This window comes from Pieris napi, chromosome 12, assembly GCF_905475465.1.
Source record: "Pieris napi chromosome 12, ilPieNapi1.2, whole genome shotgun sequence".
Lineage (NCBI taxonomy): Eukaryota > Metazoa > Arthropoda > Insecta > Lepidoptera > Pieridae > Pieris > Pieris napi.
Window position 1 is genome coordinate 9,833,934 of NC_062245.1, and position 15,319 is coordinate 9,849,252.

General features: G+C 31.6%; 3 protein-coding genes across 3 annotated transcripts in view; 1 reads left to right on the top strand and 2 right to left on the bottom strand.

The window, feature by feature from the left end:
* The window catches only part of LOC125054508 (SEC14-like protein 2), a 28,350-nt gene extending 21,227 nt beyond the window's left edge, over nt 1-7,123 (bottom strand). Inside the window, exon 1 of the mRNA XM_047656457.1 lies at nt 6,960-7,123. Coding sequence (XP_047512413.1) covers nt 6,960-7,022 — 63 coding nt within the window. The 5' untranslated portion in view covers nt 7,023-7,123. The remainder of the gene's footprint in view (nt 1-6,959) is intronic.
* Nucleotides 7,124-7,682: 559 nt separating this feature from the next.
* On the bottom strand, nt 7,683-8,994 carry LOC125054509. Its single transcript, XM_047656459.1, has one exon. It carries the CDS (start codon nt 8,781-8,783, stop codon nt 7,818-7,820), a length of 966 nt encoding a protein of 321 aa, XP_047512415.1. The 5' UTR covers nt 8,784-8,994; the 3' UTR covers nt 7,683-7,817.
* Nucleotides 8,995-10,499: 1,505 nt separating this feature from the next.
* On the top strand, nt 10,500-14,369 carry LOC125054510 (probable RNA-binding protein 18). The gene is made up of 4 exons (XM_047656460.1): nt 10,500-10,799; nt 11,046-11,135; nt 13,319-13,525; nt 13,967-14,369. The coding sequence occupies exons 1-4, from the start codon at nt 10,785-10,787 to the stop codon at nt 14,234-14,236; spliced, it is 582 nt and encodes a 193-aa protein (XP_047512416.1). The 5' UTR covers nt 10,500-10,784; the 3' UTR covers nt 14,237-14,369.
* The last annotated feature ends 950 nt before the right edge of the window (nt 14,370-15,319 follow it).

The following is a 15,319-nucleotide window of genomic DNA, read 5'->3' on the forward strand; positions in this document are numbered from 1 at the left end:
CATTTTCCAGCATGCCGTACATTTTTTGTGGAACACATAGGTGTATGGGGTAAATTACTTTCCTCAGAAAAGAGTCATTTTCCGGTGACTTTTATCTGTACGGCAATAACACAGGTTATTAATACTTTAGACAATCTTCAATAAAAGATAAATGCCGTACACTTTCGATAGTCCGCTACCACCGCCTACCAATACAGGGCGTCCCAAAGTTATGGGAAATGAAGGGAAAGTACCTTAAATATCGAAGATAGGGTATTTTACTAAAAGAAGACTTTATGTTATTTTTAAAAGTTATTAATTCTGCATTCAAAGATTTTTTTAAAATTACTTGCCTCGTCTGGGAATCGAACCGACTTAAATGTAAAAAAAAACACCCCTACTTTTATGATGCCAATCGAAAGAATGGCCAATAACTAATAACTCTTCTTAAGTAACATAGTATTTTAAAAGAAAGGAACAGCGTGAATATATCTTTTTAATCAAATTAAAAACATTATCTATCGTATTCGGCCTAAAAAAATCCCCTACGAGTCTGTTCCTTTAGAAAAGTTATTAGGTTTTGGCCATTCTTTCGATTGGCATCATAAAAGTAGGGGTGTTTTTTTTTAAATTTAAGCCGGTTCGATTTCCAGACGAGGCAAGTAGTTTTTAAAAAATCTTTGAATGCAGAATTACCTACTAACTTTTAAAAATAACATAAAGTCTTCTTTTAGTAAAATACCCTATCTGCGATATTTAAGGTACTTTCCCTTCATGTCTCATAACTTTGGGACGCCCTGTATTATATTTTTATTTTTGTTAAAAATATTTTTCCTTTACCTCTCTCTGCTGGTACGATAAGGCTGTAAATATACTTTACAGCCTTATGGTAGTATACTCAGATATGTACAGTTATTAATGACCTTAAGGGACACCTCAAACGTCGTCGAAGTTTTTATCAGCTGTAAAGAATAATCTGGAGTAAAATGTACGGCATCTGGTTTTTTTGTTTATTTATATTTGTTACATATAAAATAACAATAATCTTTGAAAATATTACTCCCCATATTACTCTAGGAGCATTTGAAAAGTCATCTAAATTTCGGAAATTTCATATATTTTTTATCATAATATTTTGATTTGTTACCATTTATAATGAACGGCTATAATGTACAACGGTAATATTTAGTAACATTATGTAAAAAAACAAGTTGCCGTACATTATTCTCTGATCTTACAGCAGTAAGAACTTGGTAAATCCTGATATTTCGATAAATATTTAATTACACAAATATTAACTATAATATTTGGACGGCATAATTATAAAACATTATTGTCCGTGTTAAATAATATTTTGAACATGTTGCCGTACATTTTACAATGACCTTAGGGTATATGGGTGTAGGGGCAGGGTTCCGACCCTTGGCTTTCGACCGCTCCGCTGGGAATATGTACGGCGTTTACGGGTAAAGTATCTGTATATGTGTCCAAAAGGAATCACACAAATGCCGTACAGTAATAAATGACCTATATTGCTTCTGCAACTGTCGTCGAATTAAAAATTTGCACCGACTTCCGGCACCATCACTTTTGTACGGCACTAGGTTTTTCGACATTTATTTTTAATCATCTATACACTTATAACAAAGCCGTACATTAATAATTAGTCGAAATTACCCCATTGTACCTGAGAAAGTCCATTCACTCACGTACTCACATGTACCGCTCAGAAATGACGGCATAGTGCTAAGAGCTATTTTCAGATATAGTAACAGCCTTCTAAGCGTAATTCACGTTGGGTCATTTCACAGGTATTTTTTGTTCATGGGCTTGTGGTCTAATATCGTCAGTGTAGAATGATAACCTCGTATGTCAAAAAAACATTTTTTTTTTATTCTTAGGGTGCGTCCACATCTGGCGAATATGCCGCGAATGTGCAGCTCGCGAGCAGTTTGCGAGCTGCGCGCGTGCATTTTTGTATGTGAGCTCAGATGTGGATGAACCCTAAGACTCTTATGCCATTTAAGTGGTATAATTATGAAGTAACTTTTTACCATCTAAAACTATGGACAAAAACATAATAATATTTTAACGAACATTGACGAAATGAAAACATATTTTTTTTCGTTACATGTAATGTTTGGTTCTCTGGACATAAGAGGTTATCATTCTACAGCGACGATATTGAAATGCAGATTCTCGATCGATCGCTCACTCGCAAAAAATCAAGATTGGAAATATAAATATAATAATATATAAATTTAGATTATAGATCGGGTAAAGAAAGCGGCCGTAAGACAGCTATATAATATTACAATTTCTACGGATGGAAAATCCAGCTTTGCCACATGAAACCGCAAGTTTACATAGCCTACTTATTCTCATGGCTCTCTAAACATAATATACCGATGCTTTTAGCACTTACGTGATAGAGAATATTAATTAAAGCATTACATTCAAAGAGTTTTCTAGACAACGATAAACATAGATTTTAGTGTTGCCAATTTTCAATTACCGATCAGGGGTAACCACGTTTTTTTAAAGTAAGTTAGAGAGTTAAATAAAAATAAATTAACGACCAAAAATAAAGTTGTTAAATATTTTAAATGGTAAAGAAAAAAATAATAGGTAAGAAAATAAATTGTTTCCTAAATACATATATATATATATATATATGTATATATTATAATTTATAATATATATTAATTTATGAAATCTTATTTGTCACAGCTGACTTACTCGTATATATATAGATACAGAAAGATGTACTTATTATTTATATGTATAAAAGAAGACCAAGTTAAGGAATTTTCCCACCACATACACTTTTAAAATAAATATTGAAACCATGAAGCGTAGATAGAAAAAGAATTTTTTTTTATCATAGTTCAAAATGAGTTTTTTTCTCTTGTTTTACCTAAAAAATCTGACTTACAACTTCTTGAAGATATTGTCCAAATCAAAGTGTTGAACCGTAGTGGCATAGGTATTGTTTAGTTTTTAGTGACGCATAATGGTGATAAATATCGCATTATGTTACTTACAGTAAATTTTTTAATTAATAATACTAAAAATGGGCCAAAAAGATATTTTGTTTTCATAATTATTGTACAAATTTAGAAAGTCGCAGTAATGTAATTAACGTTATAAAAGCATTAAATCAAAAAATTCTTAAGCGACTAATGAGTTTTCAAAAATTTACATGAGAATAATAAGCAAGACAACTGTTCTCCATGACCTCCATGATCTTTAAACATAAAGTACATATTTTAAATTTTATCATAAATCATAATGTACATACAAGAAATAAGTTAAGCGGTAATGACGATAAACGGTAAGTGGGTAATTTGTATGAAATAAGCTAATTTTAAACGCATATTTAGAGTCACTGTAAGAGTTGTTTCTGTTGATCCCTACTGCCTCGTTTCGTCACCGTACAAGCCGTATTAATTAAAGATTTCATCCGCATCACCTTGATGGATGTCTTTCACGGTTCGCTTCACGAGACATTTTCTTTTACCAACTAACAACCTGTGAAATCGACTCCCAGTGGGGGTCTTCCCTGGCAGATACGCCCTTCAATTGTTTAAAGAAAGAGTATACTCCTCCCTCAAACGGCAACGCAAAAATCTCGCACATCATTCCGTCCTTGTCATACGCAGTTCTAGAACATTAAATCTGGCTTCGAGAAGGTTCTGATCTTTCCTCTCTCTTGCGTATTATTCCGTCCTTGTCCCAGAAAGGCCACGAGAGTAACTTCCAATTTTCTGGTATGTGGTAGACCTTATTTGGAAAATCACATTTCAGGTTGCTGAAAACGTGTCTAAGTTGTAGAAAAATCGAGAAACATTTTATTTACCCGTCTTCGTAACACTACCTGCAAATGATCCAAGATTCGCGACATATTAGAAATGTTTTATTTAGACTTTTCTGATGAGCATTTAGGAGAAAAAAGAACTCTTATGAATATTAAATAAAGATTTTATTAGATACACTATCGCGTAGAATACTAGATCAGGAAATGTACAGCTTGTGCAGTATACGCAGGCCTAGAATTAATTAAATAGTAACTCGTAGTAACTATTCGCGTTACACGACACTATGTTTGGTGCAGATTTGATGGCCGACGTGATGTTGAAATTTTTATACAGTGGACGTCGCAGGCTCCATATATCGTTAGTACCAGAGTGGAATAAATAATTACGTTCCCGTCAACAGACTTACCAAAGGTTCCTTGTAAGTAGTGTTACAATGACAATAGGTTTAATGCATGCAAAAAGTCCATTGTACAAGCCTTCTCTGACGTTGGCCTTCGCTGTATAATGGAGTGGAATTTTGCAATTTTGTTCATTTCAAAGATAGAAAGTGATTTATGGTTAAATTGTTATAACTCGGAGAACTATGTCAAGTAGTATAGACTAAAGTTTTGTTATTTCATAATATATAGGTAAACGCACTTGCTAATGTCAAGTCATTACTTTAATGAACTGCAACATATCAACGCTCTCTTTTGCAGAGATTATCATTTGCGAAAGGAAAATTTATAATAATATGTAATCGACAATTTTCCCTGATTATTCGAAATGACACAGCTCATGAAATCACAGGTCATGTTCGTGTCGGGGTCTTATGTAAGCTTCTAAAGTAGTCGAGAAAATTCTTCAACATTAGGTACATTGGGTATTTTACGCAGTGAGTCAAGAGTTTTCTTTAGGAAAAAGCAATTTGATGGAGTTGCTCTTCCTCCGCGCCTACGCTTTAAAACATAACACTCTAGGGGTAAACAGACTATAGATATAAAAAAACGATTATTTTTTATTCTTCGATTTTTCATGCTCGATTAATTAAAAAACCGATTTTTTATGCAGAATGTCACATCTCTAACAACCAATAGAAAAGTAGAAAATGTACGGTTTGTTTACGAATTTCAATACATTACACAATATTTTAAATCATTTTTTTTAATACTTAGAAGCAACTCCGGCAGCAAAAATCACTTGGAGATGTTCCAATTTAGGCCCTCCGAGACACCTACATAATCAGTATCATTAAATTCGGGCGACGTATTTCTAAATCGTTACCTATATTAAAATCCACTAATAAATATCCACCAAAGCAATTTCTCATCTAAAAGATCATACTTTTTAAAAGGCTAACGAGACAATTAACCTTGTCTCAACCAATAACAATAAATGTTAAAAAACAATTAAATACCGAATTCCCTAAATGATTGTAAGTTTCACAAAGAATGTCGATAAAGTGCCATGAAATAAATTTTATTCGCCTAAAGAAGCAGGTTAATGATAATTACAGTGCATAACGAATAGTCTACGAATGATCAAGAAAGTGCGAACAACCATATTTTCAATTACGAAAATTATTTCCTAGGTTAGATTTAAATATAATTTTTATTCATTCTGCAATAGCTATGTCATAAACACTTTCACGAGGTGTTCGTGTGTTCATAATATATATTTTATTTGCTATTAAATAACTATAAATTTATGGCGTCTTAAAAACTTAAAGGCAATTGTTGGCATTATACAGGTATGAATACGATGCTGTTAACATTCAAAAGTCATACATTCCATATACGCCCTTTTTAAAATCATGAAAGTATTGAGCGTATTAACTATCGACATATTAAGGCTTTATATGTAATTACTATACCGACCAAAGGTTATACAAAATGTATATATACTGAATGAAACAGATGCATTCATGAAATCATAATAACAATACGTATATGTAATTACTATAACAACCTTATCGTCATAAGACCTTTAAACAGACTATACAAAAAGGTTTTTATTGTTAATTTTACAAAGGTTGACTTTCAGTATGTACCTACCCCTTATTGAAATGCATAGGATAAATTATTTAACTAATCTGAGCTATTCTAAGTTCGAGTTATGTAAATAATATGTTCAATTCGCGTTTTTATCCGTTAAAGAAGTTATATTTAAATGTGTCATACATAAATCAAAAAAAATATGTATTGTTTTACCTGTCTTAGTAAAATAACAATGTATCTATAGCTGGTTATATAGGTAAGTTGCGTCTTTAGGTAGATTATATATGTATTTTTAAGCTTTAATTATAACCGTTGTTGTCACTAAACATGACTCTTACTTTATAACGAAAATATTATAAAATATACTTAGTCCGTGTTTAATAAAAATTAAGGTAGGTACTGATTTCGTTTCTGCTCCAAAACTTACGCTAAATTACTAGGTTTACATCTTAAAAATAATTGGTACCTAGACCTATTTAGACGGTTTAAAAAAGTAGGAATGCGACAAAAATGTATATGTACCAATAAACGGTTTTTTACAACATGGTTGGAACGTAGCAAAAATCAATTTAATTCATAATAAATTTTAAATAAACTTATGTGTTCAAAAAGCTTGCCAACGCTCGGCGGCACAAATAGGCACCTCGCCAGACGCATCATAACAATTCGCATTAAAGATTTAACCACATACCTACATATGGATATATAGAATAAACAAAAATATGAAGGACTATAACAACAAGAATTTTACATGGTGAGCAACTGAATGCTTCGACCAGTTCGACCTATCTGTTAATTTGTAGGTGTGTTTAATCCGGATTAAGTGAGTATTGGCCAAAACGTGTTCTTCGGAAAGGAGGGGTATATGATGTGACTGGAATAACTACATAATGAAGTTTAGAGACAAGTATAATGCTGGAAATTGTTTACGCTAACTAGGCAGCTTTAAACTTTTTAATAAATTAAAAAAAAAAAATTCGTTCCATGTCTATTTTTTTTGTATTTCTATTAAATGTCCACATAATATAATAAAAATATCATATCCAGCAGTCAGAGTCATTAATAATTTATTACAGATTTGCGTTTACCGTAACTTTTGCCTACTTAGCTAAACCTTTTGGCTAGTGTAAATAAAATAGGTTTCATTGTTAAAAAGAAGCGAGAAAATAAATATGTATATACATACCTTCATTAATGCAAACCTTTGGTCGTCGTCAATTCCCATAACAGCATTTGAAGTAGGTGGCATTTTCTAAACGAAATAAATATCACACACAATTAAATCGATCTTGACTTCTAACACGTACTATCACTGCGCGCGCTAGCACGCGAATATAGCCGTCAGCCGAAGCCGAACTCTTGAAGTCCGCTTGTCGAGCGATTTGAAACGTTTGCGATTCGCGAGTGACGAATTAAGATGAGATAAAACAAAATAATGAATTGGCCAAACAGAAAGTTAAATATGGAAGCGTGATAATAAATAACTAATATTAGTTGTAAGCTACCAAGTATAGAGCAGTATACACTTTTTTTGTATGTTGTTCTTAACTATGCATTGTAATAAGAACTACGCGTGTTTCTCCAAGGCTGCTCTAAAAAGTACACTTATTGCTTAATATAATTTGTTACCAATAATTGGTCATACTTTTGTATGGCGATCCTATCAACGTAAATGCATTTATTTAAGAGTTCCTTATTAATTTATTTAAATTTCACTTAAAAGCTTTGGCTATAAAATCATTTTTGGTATAAAATCACATATTCTCAGCATAAGGTATGGTATAGTCATATGGCACGCCCAATAAGTAGTAAAAACCTAATCTCTACATTATTTTTTTTAGTTAATATCAAAAAATCATATTATATAATATGTATAATTGTATATATATAGGATAGGATAACACATAGAAGTAACAGAAATGTTTATTTTAAATATATTTTCCTATGTAGCTCTGCTAGGCAAACACTTAACACTTTCTTATGTGTGTGAATATTTACACAAGACTCTTGATTATCTCAATTCCATAATTATTTAATACAATAATCATTTCATAACTGTAAATATGACACCACCTCTTTCTGGTTCCTCATCAAGAACTTCTTTGTCACTCCCTTCAGTATCTGATTCTGAGCCATCAGAATCATCACTGTCCATTTTAGATCTATACTCTCCAAACTTAGAAGTGTCTATAGGTAATTCAGGCATTTTAACACCAGCCTTTGCGAATAACTTTTTAGCGGCATGCTGGGTTTCAATATCTTTTAAATGTATGTTATATTCTCGTTGAAGCTTTAGAGATTCCTTTATAGACAAAACTTTTGCTGGAGCATGAACTATTGGAGGTGGTGTAGCAGATGTTATTTCCCAATTTTTATGTTTTTTCCTCTGAATTTCTTTTTCTGGTTTATGAACATCAGATATTGTTGTTTTATATGGCTTGAACTGACCATGGGGTTTTAGTTTAATATTTTCCTCAGTTATTTTGACTAAATATTTAACATGTGGTACTTCTTCTATGTTTATGAGATCTTCAGTTGTTATTAAAGGTTTCTGTGAATTTAGTATTTTAACTATTTTCTTATCAGCTGTATTTTGGCTTAAAATATTAAAAACATCCTCGGGTTCACTGTCATCATCGGAATCTAAATAAGTATCTTTATTATCATAGGCTACTTTTCCTTTCCATTCGATGTCTTGCATAGAGCTTTTATCAATTGATTCTAATTTCATTTTGCTGAACAGAGAACATGCTTGTTCCTCATCTTGTTTTAATTTTATTTCATTTTCTATTTTATTGTATAAAGAATGAATCTTTAATCCTTTGTCTGGTAGCTTTTCAATAAACAATTTGTTCTTTAGCAATTTTAATTGACGGTCACGTAATTCTAGTAGTTCTGGTAAATATTTTGAGGATAAATCAACAAATTTACTGTCTATTACATTTGATGAAGGCAGAGTTCCAGGTAAATTGTTATTAATAGTTTTCTTCATTATGTTTATTACTGTCATAGGAGGATATATACTTACGAATCCAGACAACAGTTGTATTTGAATTTGTGATTTTTAACTTTTTTTAAGTTAGGAAACTGCGCATTCGATTCGTGTTTGGAATATATACTTATGTATTATGTTTTGTTCACAGATGAAGTAGATATGTATATGGATTACTGATAGTTCGCGCTAAGTCTCACGTCTGAATTTCATTTTTATTATTTACCTCTATTGAATCTGTGACAATTGTTTTTATATATTGTAAGTTATACAGATCACATATGAGTTATAGTCCTTTTCATGAAAGAAGTCCCCCAGTCCCCAGACGCGGCGCTGCAATCGCATGACGTAATGTTGCCATTTATGAGTAAAAAAATTACCTATTTTATTTACATTTAGCAGATGTAATTTATCAAATAATACTATTTTCTGCATACTTCGATGAAACAATATTTATGTTATGTAAAAATTATATTTTTATTTACTTATATTAGCGGTGTTCTACCTACTTACAGGGAAAAGATAATAGATAATAAAAGATATAGGGTAAAGAAAAGCAATACAATTTTTATTCAGAGTTTTTAATGCATAATTGTTGGATTACAATTTTTTGTTACAGTTTTCTTTGACACACCTGCAATTAAATTATGAACAGTTAAAAATAATAGTAACTTTAAGTTTATGATGAAATTATATAGTTTCATCACGTTATGTATTTGTTCAATTTTGTCGCAAAAACGAATTTATATCATAAAAGTCCCATCAATACAGCAAAAAATTATTAAATGGCAACTCTAAAAAGTACCTGTTATGGCGGCAATTCTCTTCCGAACATTGTTTAGTGGTATTAAAACACCTTGATTCTTATGTTCCGCTTCACAGAACTCTTTCACCTTTAATATAATTTCTCGAGCCGAACTTTTTACAACTTTTGGCATTGTAATCAATCTTCAAAATGCACTAAGCTAGTTAAAAATTCACAAAAATCTACCACAACAAACGAACTTGATAACATCGACGAATGACAACATTGCCGACCTGTCAAATTTAGTTCCAAAAATCACCGCGGGACTTCTTTCATGAAAAGCACTATACGTTTTATTCTTATTTTAGACTTTAGAGTAAGCATTATACAAACGATCCACATAAAAGTAACTATTTGGCTCTAAACGCTATATGACTTATGTGTATACTGTATAGACATAGGACACCTTATTCACACTCGTGTCCTTTTGAGCTTGGTGGTCATAAAATAATATATCAAATTCTGATGCTTGATGTGTATTGTTCGTATGTAACATGTATGTTAAAGTAAGTTAAGTGACAAAATTATACGGTGACACTGTTTTGCATAGTGTTGTGAACCTTTCTATGCCATTAATATACCTAATTAAATATAATTCTTATATTTAAAAAAATCATTTTGATATTTGATTTTTAAAATATTCTAGATTTCAACTAGTCCGTTAAACATTGTTTTATTTACATTAGGATGGCGTTTCAGGATAAAGATTCAACATATTCTTTTGTTTATAATTTACCGCAGTTACTAGCTAGGTTTTTTATTTAATCATACTTGAGTGTTTTATTGTATGCTTTAGGAATGTATGAGCTTTACATCGTGACAAACGTAAACGTGGTAAATAAAATGTACATCTGTGCTTTTGCCTTTTTATGTCATCAGACAATTGTCAATTTTCATTTAAGTTTCAACTTTAGGATGGACCATAGTTTGTGGTCATTGTGATTTGTGGTAGACATTTGACTAAATTTACAATTAAAAATAACATATTTCAATTTATTACTAAAAAGATTAAATTACGTTCGTACTGTCGCGTATTGATTCTAATGTTTCTACTTTATAGCTTTTTTGTTGATTTCTAAAAGTGTACAACCTAATCTGATGTAATGATCAATTTTGAAAAGTTAAGAATTCTGTTGTGAAGGGCTGTTCAATTCTTTTTCTAGAGAATTTGCAAGCGGAGGATAACAGGCACAGGCATTACGCCGTGCCAAAATATGGACAGCGCAACGGTAAACATTTCATTTCTTAAATAACAGGAAATACTATATAAAAATTCGTAGGGTTACCGAAGCTACTGGAACGAACATTATCATTATTTACTAGTCAGTAGTCCTATTATAAGTAGGAACTTTCAATTCAATAATTATAGGACAAGTTGGCAGTTCGAGATGCTGAATGTCATTACAGTATTACGAAAAAACAATTAACTCCTAAGTAAAGATGATGTACCTATACATGAGCATAATACTTTTTAGATACCACTAAGTCTGGAACCGGTGCAGCACACTGATGTCTGCGATAAAAGGCTTTGGATTGGAAATTTGGATACTAGAGTTAATGAGTATGTTTCCATCTATCTACTTGTTAGCAACGGCGGATCCAGGGGGGGGGTCATGGGGGTCATGACCCCCCCCTGAGCAGGACTTAGCTGGACCACTAATTGAACATAATGATTTTATATATCAATTTGTCACCATACAGATTATATGTAACTACATACCTTCAATATTTAATTAATTTAATATAATATAATAACTTTGTATGATGGCAAACGTTTGGGAACGAACGCATCGAAAAATGAATTTTCCGCGCCACACTTGCGCGCGCTTGTCGACTATGAAACGTCTAGCTAGACCTTACCTCAATCGGAATCGGAACGACTAAACTTCAACATATCATAACATAGTATTATTTTAAATTGAGACATCAATATGTATCCTAATATAGGAAAACTGGATTCACTACCCTGTCAGCGAAGCGACAGCAGAAAGGTCTTTCTCTACGTTGCGCAGAATTAAATCGTGGCTAAGATCTTCAATGGTTGAAGATCGCCTAACCGGACTGGCACTACTCCACGTTCATAAAAACGTACCCGTTGACGTAAATAACGTAATAACGCGTTTCGGGAAAACACGTTAAAGAAAAATTGATTTAGTTATTAAAATATATGTATTTTGTCTGTTTCTATTTTGTTTGACGGAATCCCTTGTCGTACCATCTCTTCACTTTTGCGGAGTTTAGCGTAATACCCCTCGACATACCTCTAGCTGTTATGACAAAACATTCACCACGGTTATGTGATATAAATGGGCTGCCTCATTCCGTACGTGATAGTCAGGCGGAGCTAAGCTCGCCAAAACAGCCCGAGCTGAGCTGTAAAGGCCCTAAAGGCCAACAGCGTGATTCCACTTAAAAAAAATACGTGATAGTGTTTCTCTGGATGTCTTCAAGAGAAGATGGTAATATGAACGTGTATAAAGACTGGTCCAACTAGTCACGTCAATAATTTTATTTAGATTCCTCACACCTAGGGGCATACGAAAATACCCCATGTATGTTCCGCGATTTTTTGTAGTTTTCGAGTTTGTGTTTTGTGTTTTTTGAATGTTTTCTGCCAGCGAGGTTTCAAAACTTCATATCATTTTTTGTTGTAGGTATTTTGCAGTTTTTTTTCCTGTTAAATGATTGCCTTAAATGATGTTCAAGAAAAAAAATCCCAGCTTCTTAAAATTAGTTAAAGCTACTCAAAAAAGGTTTTAAAGTTAGAAGTTAAGTTTTTAGCTGGATTCGCCCAAAGTCGAATGACTTCAATTTAAAAATACAAAAAGAAGTTTCCATGGCTTCTGGCTAAGTTTAAAAAATCCACAGGGTTCTAAGCTACCAAAATCATAGAAAAAATGGTACTTAATTGGTCTTTTTTTGTTGTAATCGGTGGATTATTTTTGGTGGATAGGCTAAAAATGGTTTTTTTCTACTTTTATTATTCTTATGGTAAATTAAACTTTATAATGTGATTTTAATACCCGTAAAAAAAAGTAGCTTTCCTTCGGGTAAACCAGCTCTTTGAAAAATCCCCAAACCCTGCGGAGTTTCTAAACTTAGCCAGAACCTATGGAAACTTCTTTTTGAATTTATAAATTGAAGTCGAATGTTTGGACAAATCCAGCTAAAAACTAAACTTCTAACTTTAAAACCTTTTTTGAGTAGTTTTAACTAATTGTAGGAAGCTGAGATTTTTTTTATTTAACCAACATTTAAGACAATCATTTCACAGAAAAAAAACTGCAAAAATCTACAATAAAAAAAGACAGGAATTTTTGAAACCTCGCTGGCAGAAAACTTTCAAAAAACACAAAAAATATTATAACTCGAAAACTACAAAAAATCGCGGAACATACTTGGGGTATTTTCTTGTACTTATAATTTAATCAAAATTAAATTATAAGTTCTTGACTTGACCACGACTATGTGACCCCCTCCTGGCGCCAAAGCTGGATCCGCCCTTGCTTGTTAGTATTATTAAAGGTGACATCCTTTGCAGGAAACTGCTTTCAAACTAAATTCTTAAACTTTTAAGTAAGTTTCATTATCGGTAAATAGTTGTTACTACGATATTTTTTCATTTCCGTAATTTGCCTTACCTTGTAAGAACATGAAATTCTTAGTTTTGATTTTTCCATTGGTTAACAATTGTTTTAATACAACAATTCAATTTTATTAAACTATACTCACTTTTTATTACCGGTATCAACTACTGAAAATGGTCCGTGTGTATGGTAATATCGAGAAGTTGGACATGTTATTCCACCGGAGTGGGCCGAATGCTGGTCAGCCAAGGGGGTTTGCCTTTGTGACATATAAGTTAAGGCAAGATGCTATAAAGGCAATGAGCTCCTTAAATGGTCAGCTATTGGGGAACAGAAGAATTTGTGTGAAGTTTGCTAAAAACGCTTCAGTAAGTTAAATTTTTTATACCTTTTTTTTGAAGTTTCCTAATTTGTTCAAGTTCAAGTAAATTGCATATGTACCTGAGAAGTTCTATGTTTCACTAATCAGACATAGCCAATTGTAAGGTGCAAGATACAATATCATTGAGGGTTGTCTAGAAGAAACTGCATTTAGCAGTAATGGCTATTATTGTCTTTTATTATTTTTGCTATTTTGTGTTATTGTTATGTAAATAAAGTTTTTTATTATTTACATCTATCTCAGTTAGAGCTACAGAAATTCACACATTAACACGCTATATTTATTCATTAGTATTAATAAAAATATTATATCTCATGGGAAATATATGGACATTTAAATGATTAATGAATATTTGTATGTAGCTCTGTGGTCTCTGTTTGGTAAGACAGAGAATTGTGGATTAAGTATTTTTTTTTTGTCTTAATAGGAGGATCAAGAGAAACCAAAACCAGAATTAGGTATATCTGCACTGACAGCTGGCAAACCAGAACTAAAAGTAAGCAAGAAAACTGCAATCCAGACTATTGAGGCTAAACTAAAATTATTAGAAAATATGAAAGCTGGAGATGATTTTGTTATTAATAAATTAGCTGCTAATGAAGCTCCAGTTATAACTCAATATCAGCTTAAACAGCACCAATCAAATAAAACAAACAGTTCATTCAAACGGCGGCATCCTTATCATAGGAAAAAATAAATAGTATTAAAAACTTTGTTTAGGATAATTAGCATTCTTATTATTATATCAGTATTTCACTTAAATATGGGGAGTTGGTATTTTAAACTACAGTGTATGAGATTGAGACACTTAGCTGAATCTTTAACAATACTGGAATACTGGAATTTGGAAGGTACATGTATAATAGTAATTGTACCACAAGAAAAAAATATTAATTTTTTATTTTAGGATTTGATTGAATTTCTCTAGAAACTTTGTAACTGATTTTGTTTTCCACTTCCTCATATAGCTTTAAAAATGTGAAATTATTGATTTTTGTAGTAGTTGAATTTTATAGGTTTAAGTGTACATTATATGAAACATGACTCAAATATATCCATCAAAAGCTTAGGTATTGAAGGCACAAACATGAAATATAGCTGCAGCTTATAAAATGTTTTAATATTACTTATTTTATTTTTAGCAATACCTATTAATATTTTTTAAACTTCTGTCTGATTGGAATGAATTGTATAAAGTAATGATAATACCTCTACTGTATATTGTTTATGGATGTTAAATTTATGATCATGTGTTCATTAGATATTGCAATCTCAAATAAGTTTAAACAATTAGCAGTTACCAGTGGTATGTTTATTTGAATTGACATTATCATAAGAATTGATGTGTGTGTGTAAAATAAATAATAAAGTAAAATATGTACTTTTATTAAACCCATAAACACTGCAGGTAGTTTATTTAAATACTATGCATTATAGAGTATGTTTATATTGTAATTGCACATATAATTCTTAATTAAGTAGCAATATAAAATCTATTTTAATATAATTTTACATACAAGTTTAAATATGGGTGGTTTTCGACACTAAAATTAATTCATTATTAAGATACTTTGGGACCTCATGGGATTATTGAAATAATATTTTAATTAATTATATATTTTTTTAATTTCAAAATTGATTTTAATCGCTTAAAACATCCTATAAGGGCCGATTCACATATCAGTGATCCGACAAAAAATATCGTTGTCAAAGAATCCGTCCGTGATTGCTGGTGTCGGAACTGACACTGAGAGCACTGTGTCGTCACTAACACTGACAA

Excerpts from the sequence above, each read along its gene's own strand:
- LOC125054509 (XM_047656459.1), bottom strand. The coding sequence starts at position 8,783 with ATGACAGTAATAAACATAATGAAGAAAACTATTAATAACAATTTACCT.
- LOC125054510 (XM_047656460.1), top strand. Across the intron at positions 11,136-13,318 it reads ATACTAGAGTTAATGAGTAT|CAACTACTGAAAATGGTCCG; the intron begins GTTTCCATCTAT and ends TATTACCGGTAT. Across the intron at positions 13,526-13,966 it reads AGTTTGCTAAAAACGCTTCA|GAGGATCAAGAGAAACCAAA; the intron begins GTAAGTTAAATT and ends TTGTCTTAATAG.